This window comes from Phyllobates terribilis, unplaced genomic scaffold (genome assembly GCF_046119375.1).
Source record: "Phyllobates terribilis strain yellow unplaced genomic scaffold, ASM4611937v1 Scaffold_12__6_contigs__length_324123572, whole genome shotgun sequence".
NCBI classification, from domain to species: domain Eukaryota; kingdom Metazoa; phylum Chordata; class Amphibia; order Anura; family Dendrobatidae; genus Phyllobates; species Phyllobates terribilis.
The window spans coordinates 251197988-251218063 of record NW_027362772.1 but is presented as its reverse complement, the minus strand read 5'-3'; the positions used below and the strand labels follow the sequence as shown (position 1 = coordinate 251218063).

At 48.9% G+C, this 20076-nt stretch overlaps 1 protein-coding gene across 1 annotated transcript in view; it reads left to right on the top strand.

The window, feature by feature from the left end:
- The window catches only part of IL4I1 (interleukin 4 induced 1), a 51303-nt gene that overhangs the window by 22825 nt on the left and 8402 nt on the right, over positions 1 to 20076 (top strand). Inside the window, exons 3-5 of the mRNA XM_073655245.1 lie at positions 732 to 841; positions 2137 to 2338; positions 5724 to 5789. Coding sequence (XP_073511346.1) covers positions 732 to 841; positions 2137 to 2338; positions 5724 to 5789 — 378 coding nt within the window. The remainder of the gene's footprint in view (positions 1 to 731; positions 842 to 2136; positions 2339 to 5723; positions 5790 to 20076) is intronic.

The following is a 20076-nucleotide window of genomic DNA, read 5'->3' as shown; positions in this document are numbered from 1 at the left end:
CAACAGGTGGCGCTATAGAGTTCAAGTCCTCTTCCTCCCTGAAGAGGCAATTTGCATTTAATTTCCCAAAGGAGTATGCACAGTGAATAAGTCTCCTTACACTGGCATGGCAGAGATGGTATGTCCCTCTCCACAAGGAGAATCGTTACCCCTTAGATGTGATGTTCTACGACAAGATGTTTATATGCTGAAACGTGTCAAGTTATAAAATTGTAGTTTTTTTTAAATGACGACTTCATAAAAGATTATGACCCAATTTATAATTTGTGGGGTTTTTGTAAAGTCACTTTTCTTTTTTGTCTTGTATTCTCTAATGTTTATTGAGCCAAATTCATCACAACAGCTCATACAATTCATAAATTTGGCACAAAGTTAAAAAAAGGGCTTCCTCCCTTGTCATTAAATTTTTTTTGCGACTTTTTGAACAAGTCGAATCATTTTTTCAAAATGCCGAAAAAAAGATGTTGACTTTCGGAAAAAACAGAGGCATAAAAACTACATCGGTATTAGGTGCTTTTGTGCTCTCCGAAAGTTGCACTGCCTAACAGGGTCCCACAGATCAGAGTCCTGGGACTGCAAACCACCATCATATGAGAAGTACTCAAATCATGGTTCTCAACTTCATGCATTATTCACATACTTAAATAAATAATTCACATACATCATATGATTGAAAGGCAAAGTCAATGTCACATGTTCCACACTTTATTCTTCATATGTTCATATGGTAGGTGACTGTGCTGGAAGCTGACAGCCGCGTTGGAGGTCGTGTAAGGACACACAGAGATCCAGAGGGCTGGTATGCAGATTTGGGACCCATGCGTCTGCCAGAGTCTCACAGGTATCAATAGTGCAGATCAGTTATTATGTGGGTCCTATAGCTCATACTGCTGCATATACCATATATGACCTACTGTGGAGGTCTGAAAATGTCTTTGGTATCTCAACTTTTTGCCCTAGGAAAATAAATGAAATGTGTCTAGGTCATGTAACGTAAGCTCTGACATTCATGATTTATTTTGTGCAAAGTTTAATAAATGTTTTTAAAGGTATTTCTTTAGCTAACTGCAGTGAACTTGCATGTCGATTTTTTTCAACCCTTTTCATCAGAAGACGCTCCTGTTTAGGTGTTAATTTCCATGGTCGGCCTGGACGTCTCTGTGAGATGGTTACAGTTCCATCTTTGTTACAGTTTTATATAACTTTTCCTTTTGTAAAGCTTTGATGATCTTCTTGTAACAATAACCTTTTCTTGTGTACAGAAATTATTTTCTTTCTCAGGACATTTCTCTTCCATGCGGTGCCATTGCTGACAGCATAAATTAGGAAGGGGATTTCTTTGTTAGGTTACACCCTATTCTAGTCACCTGTCTGCTGGACACCTATGTAATGAATATTAGACTTACCTGTTGTTAAATCCTTGTTCTTTAGAATTTTGTAGTCTAATTTTTTGCTTTGCTTCTAAGACTTTTAAGGGTGTGTACTCATTTTTAATTAGCATTACACAAAGTCTATTCAAGTCAATGGTTTCTCGGTGTGATGCAAAACAGGACAGGTCCTCCAGTGCAAAAAATACTTTTGGAACCAATTAGCCAATAGATAGGCATCCTGAACAGAGGACCCCATCAGATCAATTCTTAAAATATATGAAAATATATGTTTTTTTTTAAATTGGGCAATAGAAAATTAATTCTATGGTCAGATGATGAAATTTGTAGAGCACATAATCCCAAACAATCTGGGAGTCAATGTTAAAGGGTTTTTTCACTGAAAACAAGTTATCATCAGGGTAGGTGAGAACTTGTTGATTGGTGGTGATCTGAAAGCCATGACCCGCACTGATCGGCAGAACGGGATACTTTGACCCCTGTTAGAATATAGCGGCAGTGCATATGATTCATTCATTTCCTATGGGGCTGTCGAAAACTTGGCTTTTTCTAAGAGACCCAAAGAAAATGAATGGAGTGGAGCGTTCGGGCGTCCAACCTTCTCTATTTTGTAACTGAGATAAAAATGTTCCGTCGGGGATAAAAACTCCACGATCAGTGCGGGTCCCAGAGATTGGACCGCCATTGATAGGTGATAACTTGTTTTCCCTACACAACCCATTAATGATGCCTCTGTTCCCTCTTACAGGATTGTACGTGAATACATTGGGCAGTTCGGCCTGAAGCTGAGACCTTTTATTCCATCAGATGAAGATAATTTTTATCTCTTCAACAACATCAAACACGTGTATAAGGACGTGATGAAGAATCCAAATCTGTTTGGATTTAATCTAACATCAGAGGAAGAAGGCAAATCTATAGATGATCTGTATAATCCGCTGTTCTACAAGGTATGTCCATTTTATCTAATGGAACGGCTATGGTGGGTGGATGCTGTCTGCTCTTCTATAGACCTATTGAGGAGTAGCTCGTAAGAAGTGCAGTCCTTAGAGTTTTACATGCAATTCTTGTGGACATATGGATGTTCTTCAGTTTCCCAAGTATTGATAACCATAGAGGGGGATGTCTAAAATTCAACGGAACCCAAAAGTATAATGGCCTCCACCATGTTGTGTGCAACCACCTAAGAAAGCATAGTAATGTGATACATTTGACTTTTATATACAGTTGAAACAAGAAGTTGACATACACTATATAAGAAGACATATATTCATGTTTTTCTCAATATCTGACATGAAATCAGAATAAACCTTTCCCGTTTTAGGTCATTTAGGATTACCATAATTTTTAATATTTTCCAAATGCCAGAATAATGAGAGAGAAAGAATGTTTTAAGGCATTTTTATTACTTACTGCAAAGTCAAAAGTTTACATGCACTAAAATTACTATGGCTTTAAACAATTCTGGACTGCCCATATGATGAGGTCATGTGTTTGGAAGCTTCTGATTTTTGGCAACATCTGAGTTAATAAGAAATACACCTGTGGATGTATTTTAATGCACATCTGAAACACACTGCTTCTTTGTGTAGCATCATGGGAAAGTCTAAAGAAATCAGTCAAGATATCAGAAAGAGAATTGTGGATTTGCACAAGTCTGGCTCATCCTTGGGTACAATTTCACGATACCTGAAGGTGCCTCGTTCATCTGTACAAACAATTATACGCAAGTAGAAACAAGATGGGAATGTCCAGCCATCATACTGCTCAAGAAGGAGACGGGTTCTGTGTCCCAGAGATGAATATGCTTTGGTCCGACATGTGCACATCAACCCAAGAACAAAAGCAAAAGACCTTGTGAAGATGATGGCTGAAGCTGGTGTCAATAACCACAGCGAAACGAGTACTGTATCAACATGGCTGAAAGGAAGAAACCATTACTCCAAAAGAAACATAAAAATCCAGATTAATGTTTGCAAATGCACACAGGAACAAAGACCTTCATTTTTGGAGACATGTCCTGTAGTCTGATGAAACTAAAATTTAACTTTTTGGGCATAATAACCATCGTTATGTTTGGAGGAAAAAGGGAGAAACTTGGAATCCTAAGAACATCAACCCAACAGTGAAACATGGGGGTGGCAGCATCATGTTGTGGGGTTGTTTTGCTGCAGAAGGGACTGGTGCACTTCACAAAATAGATGGCATCATGAGAAAAGAAGATTGTGTGGCAATACTGAAGCAACATCTCAAGACATCAGCCAGGAAGTTAAAGATAGGGCAGAAATGGGTCTTCAAAATAGACAATTGTGGCGCCCCTGAGGGTTCGGTTGCCACAAGGGGCATACTGCAGCCTGTCAGCAGGTGTAGTGTCTCCTCACCCAGGTAAGGAAGGTGCACTGGTCAGGACCCGGAATCTACATTCAGCACTACACACTCCTGACCTATGGGAGGCAAGTATGCACCATAGCGCTGCCTCAGCAGGATCACAAGTGAGGGGAACCAAAACTTAGGGGAACCATGTAGTGGGTGAAAGGTAGAACACAGTTTTAGTTTACACACATAATTTCATATATATTAGACAGCCATCTTAAGCACAAGGTTCTTGGTTCTTGATTCCGTTCTGGTTCTTGGCTCTTGTTCTTGAGTCGGAGTTCTTTGATTGTGGTCTTTGCAGCTGACAGTGGCCTTGTGTAGGAGCCTGCAGTATGCTGAAGATGCACGGTCCTCGTGCTCTGACCTTTACACGAGGAGCGGGTATGAGTTAACAGTGTTTCTACCCCGGTCAAGTTCCCTTGCTTAAGAAGGTCGGTAGCTATAGTAACAGCTCCACAGGCAAAAGGATCCCAGGGAGCACGGACGGAGCGGCGTACGCCACCTGTACTCTCCATTCTGGCCCTGCCAGAGGGACTCCTGCTGCAAGAGGGGTACCGGCCCCCGATATCTGACTTTGCCACTTCACGTCTCTGTCAGAGAAGTCCGGTAGGCTACAGTGGATCCCGTCGGGTGACGGGCGGAATGGAATTGCCGCCTTACCCTATATCTGTGCATAGTCCAGAGGAAGACCCAGCCTTTGCACGCACTCAGACAGGAGAGGTTCAAAGGGGACTGTTAGGAACACTCGGAGGGTCCTGATCGAGGTACCTGAATACCTTGGGTGCGCTGAGCCCTCATCCCTGGTGGCTGCAGTGATCCGTGAGGAGCAGGGAGAAGCCTTGCCGCTGCTTAAAAGAACTGTGAGTAAAAGACCTGGAAGACTATCCCTATGGCCTCTGGTTCCTTCATTTCTGCACTGCACCACACAGCACCTGAGTGACCCAGGACTACTCTCCCCATCCTCCTGTCACATCTGCCCTGAGGCCCTGCTCCGTCTGTGGGGAGTTATAACATCGCCTGCTGCCGCTACATCCAGCCTCAGAGGACTGCTAGCAGCGCTGGTGGTGCATCACCAGACACCACAGGTGGCGTAGTCGATAATAACCACTCAACCCTGAAAGCCCTTACATCCTTTTTAATGTGACGGCCCTGGGTACGGAACGGGTCTAGGCCACGACTGCATCCCCTCAACATCTGACCCAGCTCCGAGTACCCCCATCTTCCCAGGGCAGGGCTGCGAGCATCACACAATGACCCGAAGCATACTGCCAAAATGGTAACAAAGTGGTTTAAGGATAACAAAAGTCAATGTTTTGGAGTGGCCATCACAAAGCCCTGATCTCAATCTTATTGAAAATTTATAGGCAAAGCTGAAAAGGCAGGTGCCAGCAAGGCGACCTACAAACCTGGATCAGTTACACCTGTTTTGTCAGGAGGAATAGGCCCAAATTCTGACCAACTATTGTGAGACGCTTGTGGAAGGATATCCCAAACGTTTGACCCAAGTCATTCAGTTTAAGGGCAATGGTACCAAATACTAATGAAATGTATGGAAACTTTTGACTTTGCAGTAAGTAATAAAAATGCCTTAAAACATTCTCTCTCTCTCATTATTCTGGCATTTGGCAAATATTAAATATTATGGTAATACTACTGTATGTGACCTAAAAAGGGAAAGGTTTATTCTGATATCATGTCAGATATTGAGAAAAACATGCATAGGTGTCTATTTATATAGTGTATGTAACCTTCTGGTTTCAACTGTATAATAGATATAGACTGAAAAAAACCTCTTAGCTCCATGTAGCAGCCAAAAAATGTCCTACTCTGGTCACTGCTCACGTGTCCAGTGTATTCTGCTATGCAAAGTGAATTTCCTCATATTGATGATAAGTGGGTAAACTGGGCAACATATTGACTTTCTTTATTCCCAAACTGATCATATTCATTTTTTTGCAGGTCGTCAAAAAAGCAAAAGGCATTTGCTCTGAAATTCTGGATGAATTTGACAGTTCTTCCAAGCAGGTATTACAAGTCATTGATCAAAAATATATAAGATTCTATGTAGAGGGGAAGAGGAGGGGCTAAAGGCAGAGCCCCCCCCCCCCTGGTCTACATAGAATCTTATCAGCACCAACTGTCATCTCCTAACTCAATAATGTAACAATCTGTCTTCACTTAATACTATTTTTACATGGGAATTAAGAATTTGGAAAATGAAAAATAAGTGCTGGAGGAGAACAAAGCAGATTTCTCTGATAAGATATATTACAAAGTTTATCGTTTTCATGTGTACTATTGATTTATAAAATAAAAATTAAGACAATGGTTACACTTTAACGGTTGGAGTTACTTAAGAGGTAAAATGCTTCTGATGCTGATGCAGAAAAAAATGTTACAAGCTTCACTACACACAAAATGACGCTGTTACTTAAAGCACCATTCCAGCATTTTTTTTATTGAACCGCTGGAGTGGTGCTTTAAATGTAAATCCCCTGCCACTGTCTCATACTCACCTTACAGTGTTTTCATCTGTTTTCACTGCCGCTCCGGTTGGTCTCCAGCGAAAATTGACCTGCCAGCATCTCCAGTGTTTCATGGAGTGGTGCAGAGGGCACTTTTCAATACAAGTCTATGAGAGCCTCGTTCTGGCCTCGTTTTGGCTCTCATAGACTTGTATTGAGAGATGGTGATGTAGCTTCTGACTTCCAGCCAGTTAGAAGCTACTGTCACAAGATGGCGCTGCAGGACCGGAGCGGCACCGAAAAACGGTGAAGACGCCGGAGGATGAGTATGTGACCGGGGGCAGCTGGGTGCTTACATTTAAAGTTCCAATCCAGTGCTGAAAAAACAAAACAAAATGCTGGAGTGGTGCTTTAAAGACGTTGTTCGAGACAGTTTTATTTTTTAACTATGGGCTTAAGAACTAATAGGCAGGTAGTTGCTAACTAATTGCCTGTTCTACCAGATGTCATCTCAGAGCAGTCACTGCTGGCAACTCAGCTGCTTCACATCAACAGAGCAGCTCTTCCTCTTCCAGGCTTCGCTGTTGAGAGGTCGTGATTGACAACCGGCGGCTCCCCGCTGTCAGTCAGCATGACTTTGACAGTAACGCCTCGTCAACAGAGCAGAGCAGAAGAGAAGCTGCTGCTCTGTCTATGTGTGGCGCCCCTGAGGGTTCAGTCGCCACAGAGATACTGCACCTCACCAGAGGTGTGGTGTCTCCTTCTCTCAGGTAAGGAGGGAGTGCTGCCCGGAACCCCAACACCCACATTCAACACTACACTACTCCAGGCCGGCTGGAAGGGCAAGATGCACTATGTCCCTGCTGAGCCCTGTCCCTGGCTGGAGCGGGGGGAACCAAAGGTAGGGGGAACTGTGGCACGCCTGGGGGTTCATTCACCACAGAGGTACTGCACCTCACCCAGAGGTGTGGTATCTCCTTCTCTCAGGTAAGGAGGGAGTACTGCCCGGAACCCCAACACCTGCATCCCACACTACACTGCTCCAGGCCAGCTGGAAGGGCAAGATGCAATGTGTATTCCTGCTGAGCCCTGACCCTGGCTGGAGTGGGGGGAACCCAAAGATAGGGGGAACCAGTAGTGGGTGTGGGTGGAGGAAGCAGTTTAGGGGAGCACTATAGTGTGAGGTATAAAATGGGAAGCCATTTTAGGGAGTTCAGTCGAGTAGAGGAGCGAGTGAGTGAAGTCAGTCAGGGAGCAGAGTCTCTTTAGGAGCTCTGCTACACAAGTAGGGCCCAGTCCTAGAGGCCCAGGTGGGGAGCAGAGGAGTAGGCTCCGTTCTAAAGAAGGGATCTTAGGGGGTACGGCGAGTGCAGGAAGGCACCCGTACGCCCCGCATCTGTCAGAAGACAGAGGGATCGTAGGCCGCAAGAAGGGGACCGGCCCCTGGTCCAGCCGTGCTACTCTACGTCCCGGCTGGGAAAACCGGAGGCTTCTGACTTATATAGCCAGTTGCCGAAGCCTCATTCTAATCCCCGTGAGGGTCAAGCAGGTCTGGGAACTCCGACGAGACAAGAGGGACTTCAAGAGCACCCAGGCGGGATTGAGAGTGGGAAGTGCAGGGCAGGATGGAGAAAGACCCAGCGTGAAGACGGTCTAGCTAGGAACACAAGAAAGCGAGGTTCTGTCAGGTACTCCTAATCTGCCTGAGGAAGTGCTGAACCCCTGCCTGGTGAACGCAGCGCGACGTGGGAGGCTGACACCTGTACAGTGCACCAGTGGAACTGTCACAAGAACTGTGAGTAAAAACTCGGATGACTGCACCGCACTGCCTCCGTCCCTTCTTTCGTCTGCGCCATCTCTCCCCCCCGGCACTACAACGCCCAGCACAACTGACACTACCTACACTGCCCTGGAGCTAGCTCTACCTGTGGAGAGCCACACCATCCCTGCTGCCGTAACACCAGCTCCAGAGGACTGCTCCGCAGCGGCAGCACCCTTTAGCCGCAATCCACAGGTGGCGTCACAAACTTTCCCAAAATTCCCCTATAAATATCTATCTACCCCTTTTTACTGACCGCCCTGGGTCACGGACCGGGCCAGCCACCGTGATATTCCCTATACCGGCATCCGTAAGAGGCCCGGCTGCCGAGTACCCCACGGCCCTGGGGGCGCGTCAGAACCAGTAGTGGGTGTGGGTGGAGGATGTAGAGTAGGGGAGCACCATTGTAGGAGGTATATAAAGGGAAGCCATCTTAGGGTGGCAGGAGAGGCAAGACAGAGAAGTGAGTGAGGAGTAAGGAGGGGAGCAAAGTCTCTTCAGGAGCTCTGCTCCACAAGTGGGGCCTAGTAATAGAGGCCCAGGAGGGGACCAGAGGAGAAAGGCTCCGTTTTACAGAAGGGATCCCAGGGTGTACGGTGAGTGCAGGACGGCACCCATACGCCCCGAATCTGCCAGGTGTCAGAGGGATCAGGCCGCAAAAAGGGGACCGGCCCCTGGACCAGCCGTGTTACTCCAGGTCTCAGCTGGAAAAACCGGAGGCTTCTGCACTTCCATGGTGCAGTCGCCACAGTCTCATCCTAGTCACCGTGAGGGTCAAGCAGGTCCGGGAACTCCAGGTTGCCCAGAGGGACTTCTGAGCACCCGAGCGGGACTGAGTGTGGGAAGCGCAGGGCAGGAGGGAGAAGACCCGGCGCAAGAAGTCGGTCTAGTAAGGAACATAAAGAAAGCGGGCTTCCGTCAAGCACTCCTGATATATCTGAGAAAGTGCTGAACCCCTGGTCTGGTAGACGCAGTGCGACGGGGAGGCGGACACCCGTACAGTGTACCTGAGAACCTTGAACAAGAACTGTGAGTAAAACTCGGATGACTGCACTCCTCTGCCTCCGTCAGTTATTTCAGCTACGCCATCCCGACTGCACTACAAGCCCCAGCATCACCACCCACCGTCAAACTCTACACTGCCCTGAGGCCCGCTCCACCTGTGGGGAGCTGTTCCATCCTAGCTGCCCCATCAACTGCCTCAGAGGTCTGCAGCAGCGCTGGTACAAATTACCAGAAACCACAGGTGGCGTCACGATCAAACTACAAATCCCATATAAACTATCCCCTTTTTGTTGACCGCCCTCGTCCACGTACCGGGCCAGCCACTGTGACATATAACCCCCCCAGCATCCATAGGCCCGGACACCGAGTACCCCACTGCCCTGGGGGCGAGTCATCTTCTGGCGTCACGAACAAGATACGTGACCAGCCCGTTATCAGCGGGTATTGTGTGCCTAAAGAACTGTTTTTCCACATTGAATGTGGTGCCCGCCCCAGAAGAACGGGCGCCATTATGTGCGTGATTAAAGACAACAATATGGAACCTCCCATCGTGGGCCCAGTCCCAGAATGGCGCCAAAAGCACAACCCGCCCCTTGCAACTGTGACCGTCCGCATAGATGTGTCCGTCAAGGCGGGGAGGACGTCCCAGGGAGTGACCGACAGCAGGCTGCCATGGAACCGCCCCCGAAAAGGGAGGGGAGGAGGAGAGAAGGAATGGAGACAGGGTGTGGTCTTAACAAGTCTAGACAGACCGCACCCGGCAGCCAGCATGGACGGAAGCCAGGATCAAGCCTCCACCTCTGGCCTGCAGTAGCAAGTGACCCCCTCACCCTGGAGAGAGAGACAAGCAAACTTTCCCCGGAGGATACTGAGTTCCTCCAGAGCGAGATCCAGGAGCTGAGCCAGTAGGTGGAATGGGCCCAGCAGGCAGCGGTCGCCAGGTGGAAGAAGGAGCTGCTGGAGAAGTTAGCAGCTCGGTGGCAGCCAGCCCTGGGTACCATCAGCGGCACCCCGGCAGAGCCAGATGAGCGCCAGGAGACCGTGTGCAGCACAGGAGCAGGTAGGAAGAGTTCCCCTGTCCCGGGTGCTGCAAGTGCCGACCTGCTCCTGGGTCTCCTACAGCAGCATCCCCCGTACCCAGACATGTACACCCTGGAGCAGCTGCTAAGCCCGGAAGCCCCACCCCCGGGCGCTGACTCCGAGGACCTCCTGCTCGACTCCCTCCCGGAACCTCCATCCTCGGGCGATGACTCCGCGGACCTCTTGCTCGGCCCCCTTCCGGAACCGCCACCTGGGGCACCCGAGTGGTTGTACGGTGCGCCCTCCTTCGACTGGTCCGCCAGGTTTGAGGACCAGCAGCAGTACCCTTTACTTGCAACACCAGCGCACCCGGTTGCCTGCCCCGGAGGGGAAGAGTTTAGTAGGGACAACCGGGGGGGGGACCTGATGGGGTTGCAGGAGACCCAAGCCCAAGCCCTGCAGAGAAAGGAGTTCTGTAGGCGGGAGCTCCTGCAGCTGGAGAAGGAGCGGCGCACCCGGCGGGCGCGTTGCGAGCGGTTGGAGGCCCGGAAAAAGGCGGCAAAATGCCCAGGTCCGGCAAGCGGAATCAGCCCATCCTAGTCCCCTTGAAGAGGGACTGGTCGTTAAGTTCGACTTAAAGGCTGGGTGGGGCTTCATCCGCGATCCCCACTTCAGCAGGGACATCTTTGTCAACCGGCGGGATGTGGAGCCCCAACTGGAGCAGGGCCATCCCGACCGGAATTTGTATCCCGGAGACCGTGTCACCTATACCAGACACCACGGAGAACGCGGGTGGTATGCCCTCCAGGTATACCGCATCGTCAAGGAGGAAAAGGACATGCCCCCGCAGTTCATGGCTGATGACCCGGCTGGGTCAGCCAGCAAGAATCAGAAATACCACCGGCGGGGACCCCACTACTAGGTACCAGTAGGTGGGACTAAACATTGTAAATAAGTTGCCCGTAAGGGTACCAACAGAAAATTTGTTTCTTTTTGTGTGCATAATTACCTGTCAGGGTATACAGACTTCAGGCTGAGGACTGTCAGCAGCCAATGACTGACTTTGTATATAGTTTGCACTTCTTAAAGTGCTCTCTATTGGTTTTATATTGCAACCGCAGACCTCAGAACAAAAACCCGTTTGGCGTGGCCGAAGACGAGGTCCAGGACCTGGATCGTCTATGCCCTGCAGCCACACCCAGGGCCTACATTGAGGGTTTTCGGATGGGTCCCTCATGCTGCTTGATTGGCACCTTTACCAGTGAGATGGATACCCTGTTTGGGATCTTACTGCAAGATGTATGAGAAAATGTATATATGTCAGTGAAAAGTTTTATACTGTTTGTAATGATGGTAACCTGTAACGTTCAAAGAAAAGTGCCTCCCATAAAGGGAAGAAATGTTTTGTTTATAATCTTATATGCGAATGCATTCTAAAAATTACATGTCTAAATACCGTGTTTTTGCTCAGTTCCTGCCTGCGGACGTGCTGTGTTTTACCAGGGGGGAGTGTGGCGCCCCTGAGGGTTCAGTCGCCACAGAGGTACGGCACCTCACCCAGAGGTGTGGTGTCTCCTTCTCTCAGGAAAGGAGGGAGTGCTGCCCGGAACCCCAACACCTGCATCCAACACTACACTACTCCAGGCCGGCTGGAAGGGCAAGATGCACTGTGTTCCTGCTGAGCCCTGTCCCTGGCTGGAGCAGGGGGAACCAAAGGTAGGGGGAACCAATAGTGGGTGTGGGTGGAGGATGTAGAGTAGGGGAGCACCATTATAGAAGGTATATAAAGGGAAGCCATCTTAGGGTGGCAGGAGAGGCAAGACAGAGAAGTGAGTGAGGAGTAAGGAGGGGAGCAGAGTCTCTTCAGGAGCTCTGCTCCACAAGTGGGGCCTAGTAATAGAGGCCCAGGAGGGGACCAGAGGAGAAAGGCTCCGTTTTACAGAAGGGATCCCAGGGTGTACGGTGAGTGCAGGACGGCACCCGTACGCCCCGAATCTGCCAGGTGTCAGAGGGATCAGGCCGCAAAAAGGGGACCGGCCCCTGGACCAGCCGTGTTACTCCAGGTCTCAGCTGGAAAAACCGGAGGCTTATGCACTTCCATGGTGCAGTCGCCACAGTCTCATCCTAGTCACCGTGAGGGTCAAGCAGGTCCGGGAACTCCAGGTTGCCCAGAGGGACTTCAGAGCACCCGAGCGGGACTGAGTGTGGGAAGCGCAGGGCAGGAGGGAGAAGACCCGGCGCGAGAAGTCGGTCTAGTAAGGAACATAAAGAAAGCGGGGTTCCGTCAAGCACTCCTGATATATCTGAGAAAGTGCTGAACCCCTGCTCTGGTAGACGCAGTGCGACGCAGAGGCGGACACCCGTACAGTGTACCTGAGAACCTTGAACAAGAACTGTGAGTAAAACTCGGATGACTGCACTCCTTTGCCTCCGTCAGTTATTTCAGCTGCGCCATCCCGACTGCACTACAAGCCCCAGCATCACCACCCGCCATCAAACTCTACACTGCCCTGAGGCCCGCTCCACCTGTGGGGAGCTGTTCCATCCTAGCTGCCCTATCAACTGCCTCAGAGGTCTGCAGCAGCGCTGGTACAAATTACCAGAAACCACAGGTGGCGTCACGATCAAACTACAAATCCCATATAAGCTATCCCCTTTTTGTTGACCGCCCTGGTCCACAGACCGGGCCAGCCACTGTGACATATAACCCCCCCAGCATCCATAGGCCCGGACACCGAGTACCCCACTGCCCTGGGGGCGAGTCATCTTCTGGCGTCACGAACAAGATACGTGACCAGCCCGTTATCAGCGGGTATTGTGTGCCTAAAGAACTGTTTTTCCACATTGAATGTGGCGCCTGCCCCAGAAGAACGGGCGCCATTATGTGCGTGATTAAAGACAACAATATGGAACCTCACATCGTGGGCCGGGTCCCAGAATGGCGCCAAAAGCACAACCCACCCCTTGCAACTGTGACCGTCCGCATAGATGTGTCCGTCAAGGCGGGGAGGACGTCCCAGGGAGTGACCGACAGCAGGCTGCCATGGAACCACCCCCGAAAAGGGAGGGGAGGAGGAGAGAAGGAATGGAGACAGGGTGTGGTCTTAACAAGTCTAGACAGACCGCACCCGGCAGCCAGCATGGACGGAAGCCAGGATCAAGCCTCCGCCTCTGGCCTGCAGTAGCAAGTGCCCCCCCTCACCCTGGAGGGAGAGACAAGCAAACTTTCCCCGGAGGATGCTGAGTTCCTCCAGAGCGAGATCCAGGAGCTGAGCCAGCAGGTGGAATGGGCCCAGCAGGCAGCGGTCGCCAGGTGGAAGAAGGAGCTGCTGGAGAAGTTAGCAGCTCGGCGGCAGCCCGCCCTGGGTACCATCAGCGGCGCCCCGGTGGAGCCAGATGAGCGCCAGGAGACTGTGTGCAGCACAGGAGCAGGTAGGAAGAGTTCCCCTGTCCCGGGCGCTGCAAGCGCCGACCTGCTCCTGGGTCTCCTACAGCAGCATCCCCCGTACCCAGACATGTACACCCTGCAGCAGCTGCTAAGCCCGGAACCCCCACCCCCGGGCGCTGACTCCGAGGACCTCCTGCTCGACTCCCTCCCGGAGCCTCCACCCTCGGGCGATGACTCCGCGGACCTCTTGCTCGGCCCCCTTCCGGAACCGCCATCTCCGGCACCAGTGTGGGTGTACGGTGCGCCCTCCTTCGACTGGTCCGCCAGGTTTGAGGACCAGCAGCAGTACCCTTTACTTGCAACACCAGCGCCCCCGGTTGCCTGCCCCGGAGGGGAAGAGTTTAGTAGGGACAACCGGGGCGGGTACCTGATGGGGTTCTCGCAGGAGACCCAAGCCCAAGCCCTGCAGAGAAAGGAATTCTGTAGGCGGGAGCTCCTGCAGCTGGAGAAGGAGCGGCGCTCCCGGCGGGCACGTTGCGAGCGGTTGGAGGCCCGAAACAAGGCCGCAAAAGCCCAGGTCCGGCAAGCGGAATCAGCCCATCCTAGTCCCCGTGAAGAGGGACTGGTCGTTAAGTTCGACTTAAAGGCTGGGTGGGGCTTCATCCGCGATCCCCACTTCAGCAGGGACATCTTTGTCAACCGGCGGGATGTTGAGCCCCAACTGGAGCAGGGCCATCCCGACCGGAATTTGTATCCCGGAGACCGTGTCACCTATACCAGACACCACGGAGAACGCGGGTGGTATGCCCTCCAGGTATACCGCATCGTCAAGGAGGAAAAGGACATGCCCCCCGCAGTTAACGGCTGATGACCCGGCTGGGTCAGCCAGCAAGAATCAGAAATACCACCGGCGGGGACCCCACTACTAGGTACCAGTAGGTGGGACTAAACATTGTAAATAAGTTGCCCGTAAGGGTACCAACAGAAAATTTGTTTCTTTTTGTGTGCATAATTACCCGTCAGGGTATACAGACTTCTGGCTGAGGACTGTGAGCAGCCAAGGACTGACTTTGTATATAGTTTGCACTTCCTAAAGTGCTCTCTATTGGTTTTATATTGCAACCGCAGACCTCAGAACAAAAACCCGTTTGGCGTGGCCGAAGACGAGGTCCAGGACCTGGATCGTCTATGCCCTGCAGCCACACCCAGGGCCTACATTGAGGGTTTTCGGACGGGTCCCTCATGCTGCTTGATTGGCACCTTTACCAGTGAGATGGACACCCTGTTTGGGATCTTACTGCAAGATGTGTGAGAAAATGTATATATGTCAGTGAAAAGTTTTATACTGTTTGTAATGATGGTAACCTGTAACGTTCAAAGAAAAGTGCCTCCCATAAAGGGAAGAAATGTTTTGTTTATAATCTTATATGCGAATGCATTCTAAAAATTGCATGTCTAAATACCGTGTTTTTGCTCAGTTCCAGCCCGCGGACGTGCTGTGTTTTACCAGGGGGGAGTGTGGCGCCCCTGAGGGTTCAGTCGCCACAGAGGTACTGCACCTCACCCAGAGGTGTGGTGTCTCCTTCTCTTAGGATAGGAGGGAGTGCTGCCCGGAAACCCAACACCTGCATCCAACACTACACTTGTTAGAACCTTGCTCTTAGGTTTTTTCCTTTGCTGGTCACATGACCTTGTTGGCCTATTTAATCCTGCTCCGCCCTTCTGGCTTTGCTAGACTTCATTGTATAACTACTTTCTAGCTAGCCTGTGCTCTGTATCTAACTCTGTTAGTTTGCTTGGTCTACGGACCTCTATGTTCTATATATTTTGTTTGTTCGTCTGTCTGCTACTATTTCTGTTAGGAGGTGTCCCATTTTCCTCCCAGTCCTTAGTACTTGTAGGGATTCCTTCCCCACATCTATAGGTCTCCGTACAGACTAGCTTAGGACTTTAGCAGGTCTGATCGCAGGATCAGGTCCCCTGTTACATCGTAGGGATTAAGCTGAGTTCTATCGTAGGGACAGATCTCCTCTCTTTCCTTAGCTCTGGTAGCAGAACATAACAGTAAGTCCAGCCTGCAAATTGTCTAAGGAAAGATTTTTCTGTTCCATCATGGTGTCGGTTCAGGATTTGGCTAAACACCTGCAGGGACTCTCGCTGGAGGTGGCCGAGCTCCGTCAGCACGTGAGTAACTGTCCTGGAGCACATTTCTTGGAGCCTAAGGTATGTTTGCCGGATTTATTTTTTGGTGAACACCGAGAATTTTTTTCATTTAAAAATGCTTGCTTATTGTATTTTCGTTTGAGACCCAAGTCCTCTGGGGATGAATCCCAGCGCATAGGGTTCATAATGTCACTTTTGCGCAAAGAGCCTCAGGAGTGGGCCTTTTCTTTGCAACCTAGTGATACATGCTTCAGATCAGTGGATAGTTTTTTTTCTGCTTTGGGGCTATTATATGATGATCCTGACCGTGTCTCATCAGCTGAGACTGAGTTAAGACGTTTGAGACAGGGATCAGGTAATGTGGAAAAATATTGTACTCATTTCCGTCGTTGGTCTACTCAAACAGGGTGGAACGATTCTGCTCTGAAAAGTCTATTTCTTGCTGGGCTCAATGAAAGGGTTAAAGACCTGCTAATTGCTTATCCTACACCTGAAGATTTGCAACAGGCTATGCAATTAGCTATACGGGTGGATAGGAGACTGCGTGCAAGGGTTAATGAGAGCAAATCCTCTGCTATGTCAGTTTCTGGTTATGAGAATGTGTGTACTAACAGTGGTGAACCGATGGAGATTGGATCGGTGGCACCTCGCTCTCAAGAAAAAGACCGTAGATTTTCTGAAGGCTTGTGTTTCTATTGCGGAAAATCTGGTCATTTGATTAAAGGCTGTGAGCTTCGTATGAAGAAAGAAAAAAAAATGGTCAGTCATGCCCGTATTGCCTGTTTAAATTCCAAGGGTCTATTTTTAGCTGCTTCCACGATTGCTCAGGAAAAATTAATGGAATTTCGGGTGTTTGTTGATTGTGGGTCTACTCTGAATGTAATTGATGGGGGATTCTTGGAAAGACTCAATTTAAAACCCGAACCTTTATCATCCCCCATTGCTGTGGTTTCTGTGGATGGTTCCCCTTTGAAGAATATTACTCTCAAGGTCTGTGAATTTCCCCTCACTATTAATGGTGTTCACCATGAGAAATTGGATTTGGTAGTTTTGAATAACTTGCCTTCTCCAGTAATATTGGGATTGCCCTGGTTAAAATTTCACAATCCTGTACTGGATTGGTCTACCAGTGAAATTAAATCCTGGAGCCATAAATGTTATGACAAGTGTTGTAACGGGCGTATTGCAGCTTTGGATAGGGGAGAATTGCCTGTTCCTATTCAGGATTTTTGGAGAGTTTTTTCTGAGAAGGAATCGCAGGTTTTGCCTCCCCATAGAGACTATGATTGTTCTATTGAATTTGTCCCTGGAGCGAGTCTTCCTAAAAGTCGTTTATTTAACCTTACTATTCCTGAGAGGAAGGCTTTGGAGGAATACATACAGACAAGTTTGGCCGCCGGTCACATTAGGCCCTCTAAGTCTCCTGTGGCGGTTGGATTTTTTTTTGTAAAAAAAAAGGACGGCGGTTTACGTCCTTGTCTGGATTTTCGTGAGATTAACAAAATTACTGTACGCAATCCTTACCCACTGCCATTGATTCCTGATCTGTTTAACCAGTTAATGGGGGCCAAGTGGTTCTCTAAAATTGACCTTAAGGGGGCATACAATCTGTTGCGCATGAAGGAGGGTGACGAATGGAAGACTGCTTTTAACACTCCTGTGGGTCATTTTGAGAATCTGGTTATGCCTTTTGGTCTTACTAATGCTCCTGCATTTTTTCAGAATCTTATTAATGACATCCTTAGACCTTTGATCGGCAAAAATGTGGTTGTGTATTTGGATGACATTTTGATTTATTCGCCGGATCTGGAGTCTCATTGGCGGAGCGTACGTGAGGTATTACAGTTATTAATGGACAATTCGCTTTTTGCTAAGCTGGAGAAATGTGAGTTCGCTGTACAGAGAATTAGTTTTTTGGGCTACATTATCTCCAGTGAAGGTTTTGAGATGGACCCGGTTAAAGTTCAAGCTGTGCAGGAATGGCCTAGGCCTATTGGTTTGAAATCGATACAGAGGTTTTTAGGTTTCGCCAATTATTACAGAAAATTCATAAAAAAATTTTCTAGTATTGTCAAACCTCTGACCGATCTCACCAGGAAAGGTGCTGATGCGGTTCAGTGGTCTTCTGAGGCCATTGAAGCTTTTGTGTATCTCAAGGAGAGGTTCACCTCTGCTCCCATCCTTATGCAGCCTGATGTGACTAAGCCGTTTTTGGTTGAGGTTGATGCTTCCTCTGTGGGGGTTGGCGCAGTATTGTCTCAGGATAACGGAGATGGATTACATCCCTGTGCCTTTTTTTCAAAAAAATTTTCGGAGACTGAACTGAATTACGATATTGGTAATCGGGAATTATTGGCTATTAAACTCGCATTTGAACACTGGCGCCACTTCTTGGAAGGTGCGGAATTTCCCGTTCAGGTTCTTACGGATCATAAAAATCTGATATATCTTGATGCTGCCAAGCGCCTGAATGCCCGTCAGGCTAGGTGGGCACTGTTTTTCTCGCGGTTTAATTTCTCCGTTACTTACATCCCTGGTACTAAGAATGTTAAGGCGGATGCCTTGTCTCGCAGTTTTTCTCCCATAGTCGGTGCTGAGAAAGAGGAGAACATTTTACAAGAAGGTGTTGTGATTGCTGCTTTGGACTCCGTTTTGGAAGATGAGATTCTTAAAGCACAGGAGAATGCTCCATCTAACACTCCTCATGGGAGGTTGTTTGTGCCTGGGACCTTTAGGAGAGATTTGTTTGTTGAGTGTCACGAATCTCGGTTGGCAGGTCATCCCGGAATCTCTGAGACCAAGAGACTGGTGGGTCGCAGTTTTTGGTGGCCTGGATGGCAGAAGGAAGTCATTAAGTGGGTGCGTCAATGTACTATATGTGCTAGATCTAAGTCCTCACATACTCCTGCTGCGGGGTTGCTTTGTCCTTTGGAGGTTCCCAGTGCTCCTTGGACACATTTGGCTATGGACTTTATAACTGACCTTCCCCCCTCTGAGGGTTTTACTGTCATCTGGGTGGTCGTGGACCGTTTTAGCAAGATGTGTCACTTGGTTCCCTTCGTCAAACTGCCCTGCGCTAAAACTCTCGCTAAGGCCTTTGTCAAGGAAATTGTCAGACTTCATGGCGTTCCTACTGACATTGTTTCTGATAGGGGTCCTCAGTTCGTGGCTCGTTTTTTGCGTGCCTTTTGTGACAGGTTGGGAGTTCATTTGTCGTTCTCGTCCGGATATCATCCTGAATCTAATGGCCAGACAGAAAGGAAAAACCAGGATGTTGAGCAGTTCTTGCGTTGTTTTGTGGCAGACAATCAAGAGGGGTGGTCTGAGTTTCTGCCACTTGCTGAATTTGCTCTTAACAACCATACATCTTCTTCTGCTGGTTGTTCGCCTTTTTTTTGTTGTTCTGGGAGACATCCGTCATTTGGGTCGTTCTCCAAGTTGGGATCTGCCGTGCCTGAGGAGGAGAATTTTTCCGGTGATTTGGAGAGAGTTTGGACGGATGTGCGTGGTAATCTTCAGGAGGCCAACAGAAAATCTAAAGACTACTTTGATAGGAAACGACAGGAGGTTTTGTTCGCTGTTGGTGACATGGTTTGGTTGTCCTCTAGGAATCTGCGGTTGAGGATTCCTTCTAAGAAATTGGGTCCCAAGTTTGTAGGGCCCTTTAAGGTGCTTCAGGTTGTCAACCAATCTGCTGTTAGGTTGGAGGTTCCTACCTCCTGGAGAATTAATCCGGTACTTCATGTCTCTCTGTTGAAAAAAGCGGTTGTATCGGATTGTGACGCCTCTGCCTCTGTTCCTCCGGTGGTGGAGGACGGGGAATATGAAATTTCTCGCATCCTTAACTCTAGACGGTATAGAGGTAGTTTGCAGTATCTTGTGGCCTGGAAAGGTTTCGGACCCGAGGATAACTCTTGGGTGAGGTCGGATGATGTTTCCGCGTCCAGACTTATCAGAGCGTTTCACAGGAGATTTCCTGATAAGCCTGGTCCTAGGGGATCCGGAGGATCCTCTTAGAAGGGGGGGTACTGTTAGAACCTTGCTCTTAGGTTTTTTCCTTTGCTGGTCACATGACCTTGTTGGCCTATTTAATCCTGCTCCGCCCTTCTGGCTTTGCTGGACTTCATTGTATAACTACTTTCTAGCTAGCCTGTGCTCTGTATCTAACTCTGTTAGTTTGCTTGGTCTACGGACCTCTATGTTCTATATATTTTGTTTGTTCGTCTGTCTGCTACTATTTCTGTTAGGAGGTGTCCCATTTTCCTCCCAGTCCTTAGTACTTGTAGGGATTCCTTCCCCACATCTATAGGTCTCCGTACAGACTAGCTTAGGACTTTAGCAGGTCTGATCGCAGGATCAGGTCCCCTGTTACATCGTAGGGATTAAGCTGAGTTCTATCGTAGGGACAGATCTCCTCTCTTTCCTTAGCTCTGGTAGCAGAACATAACAACA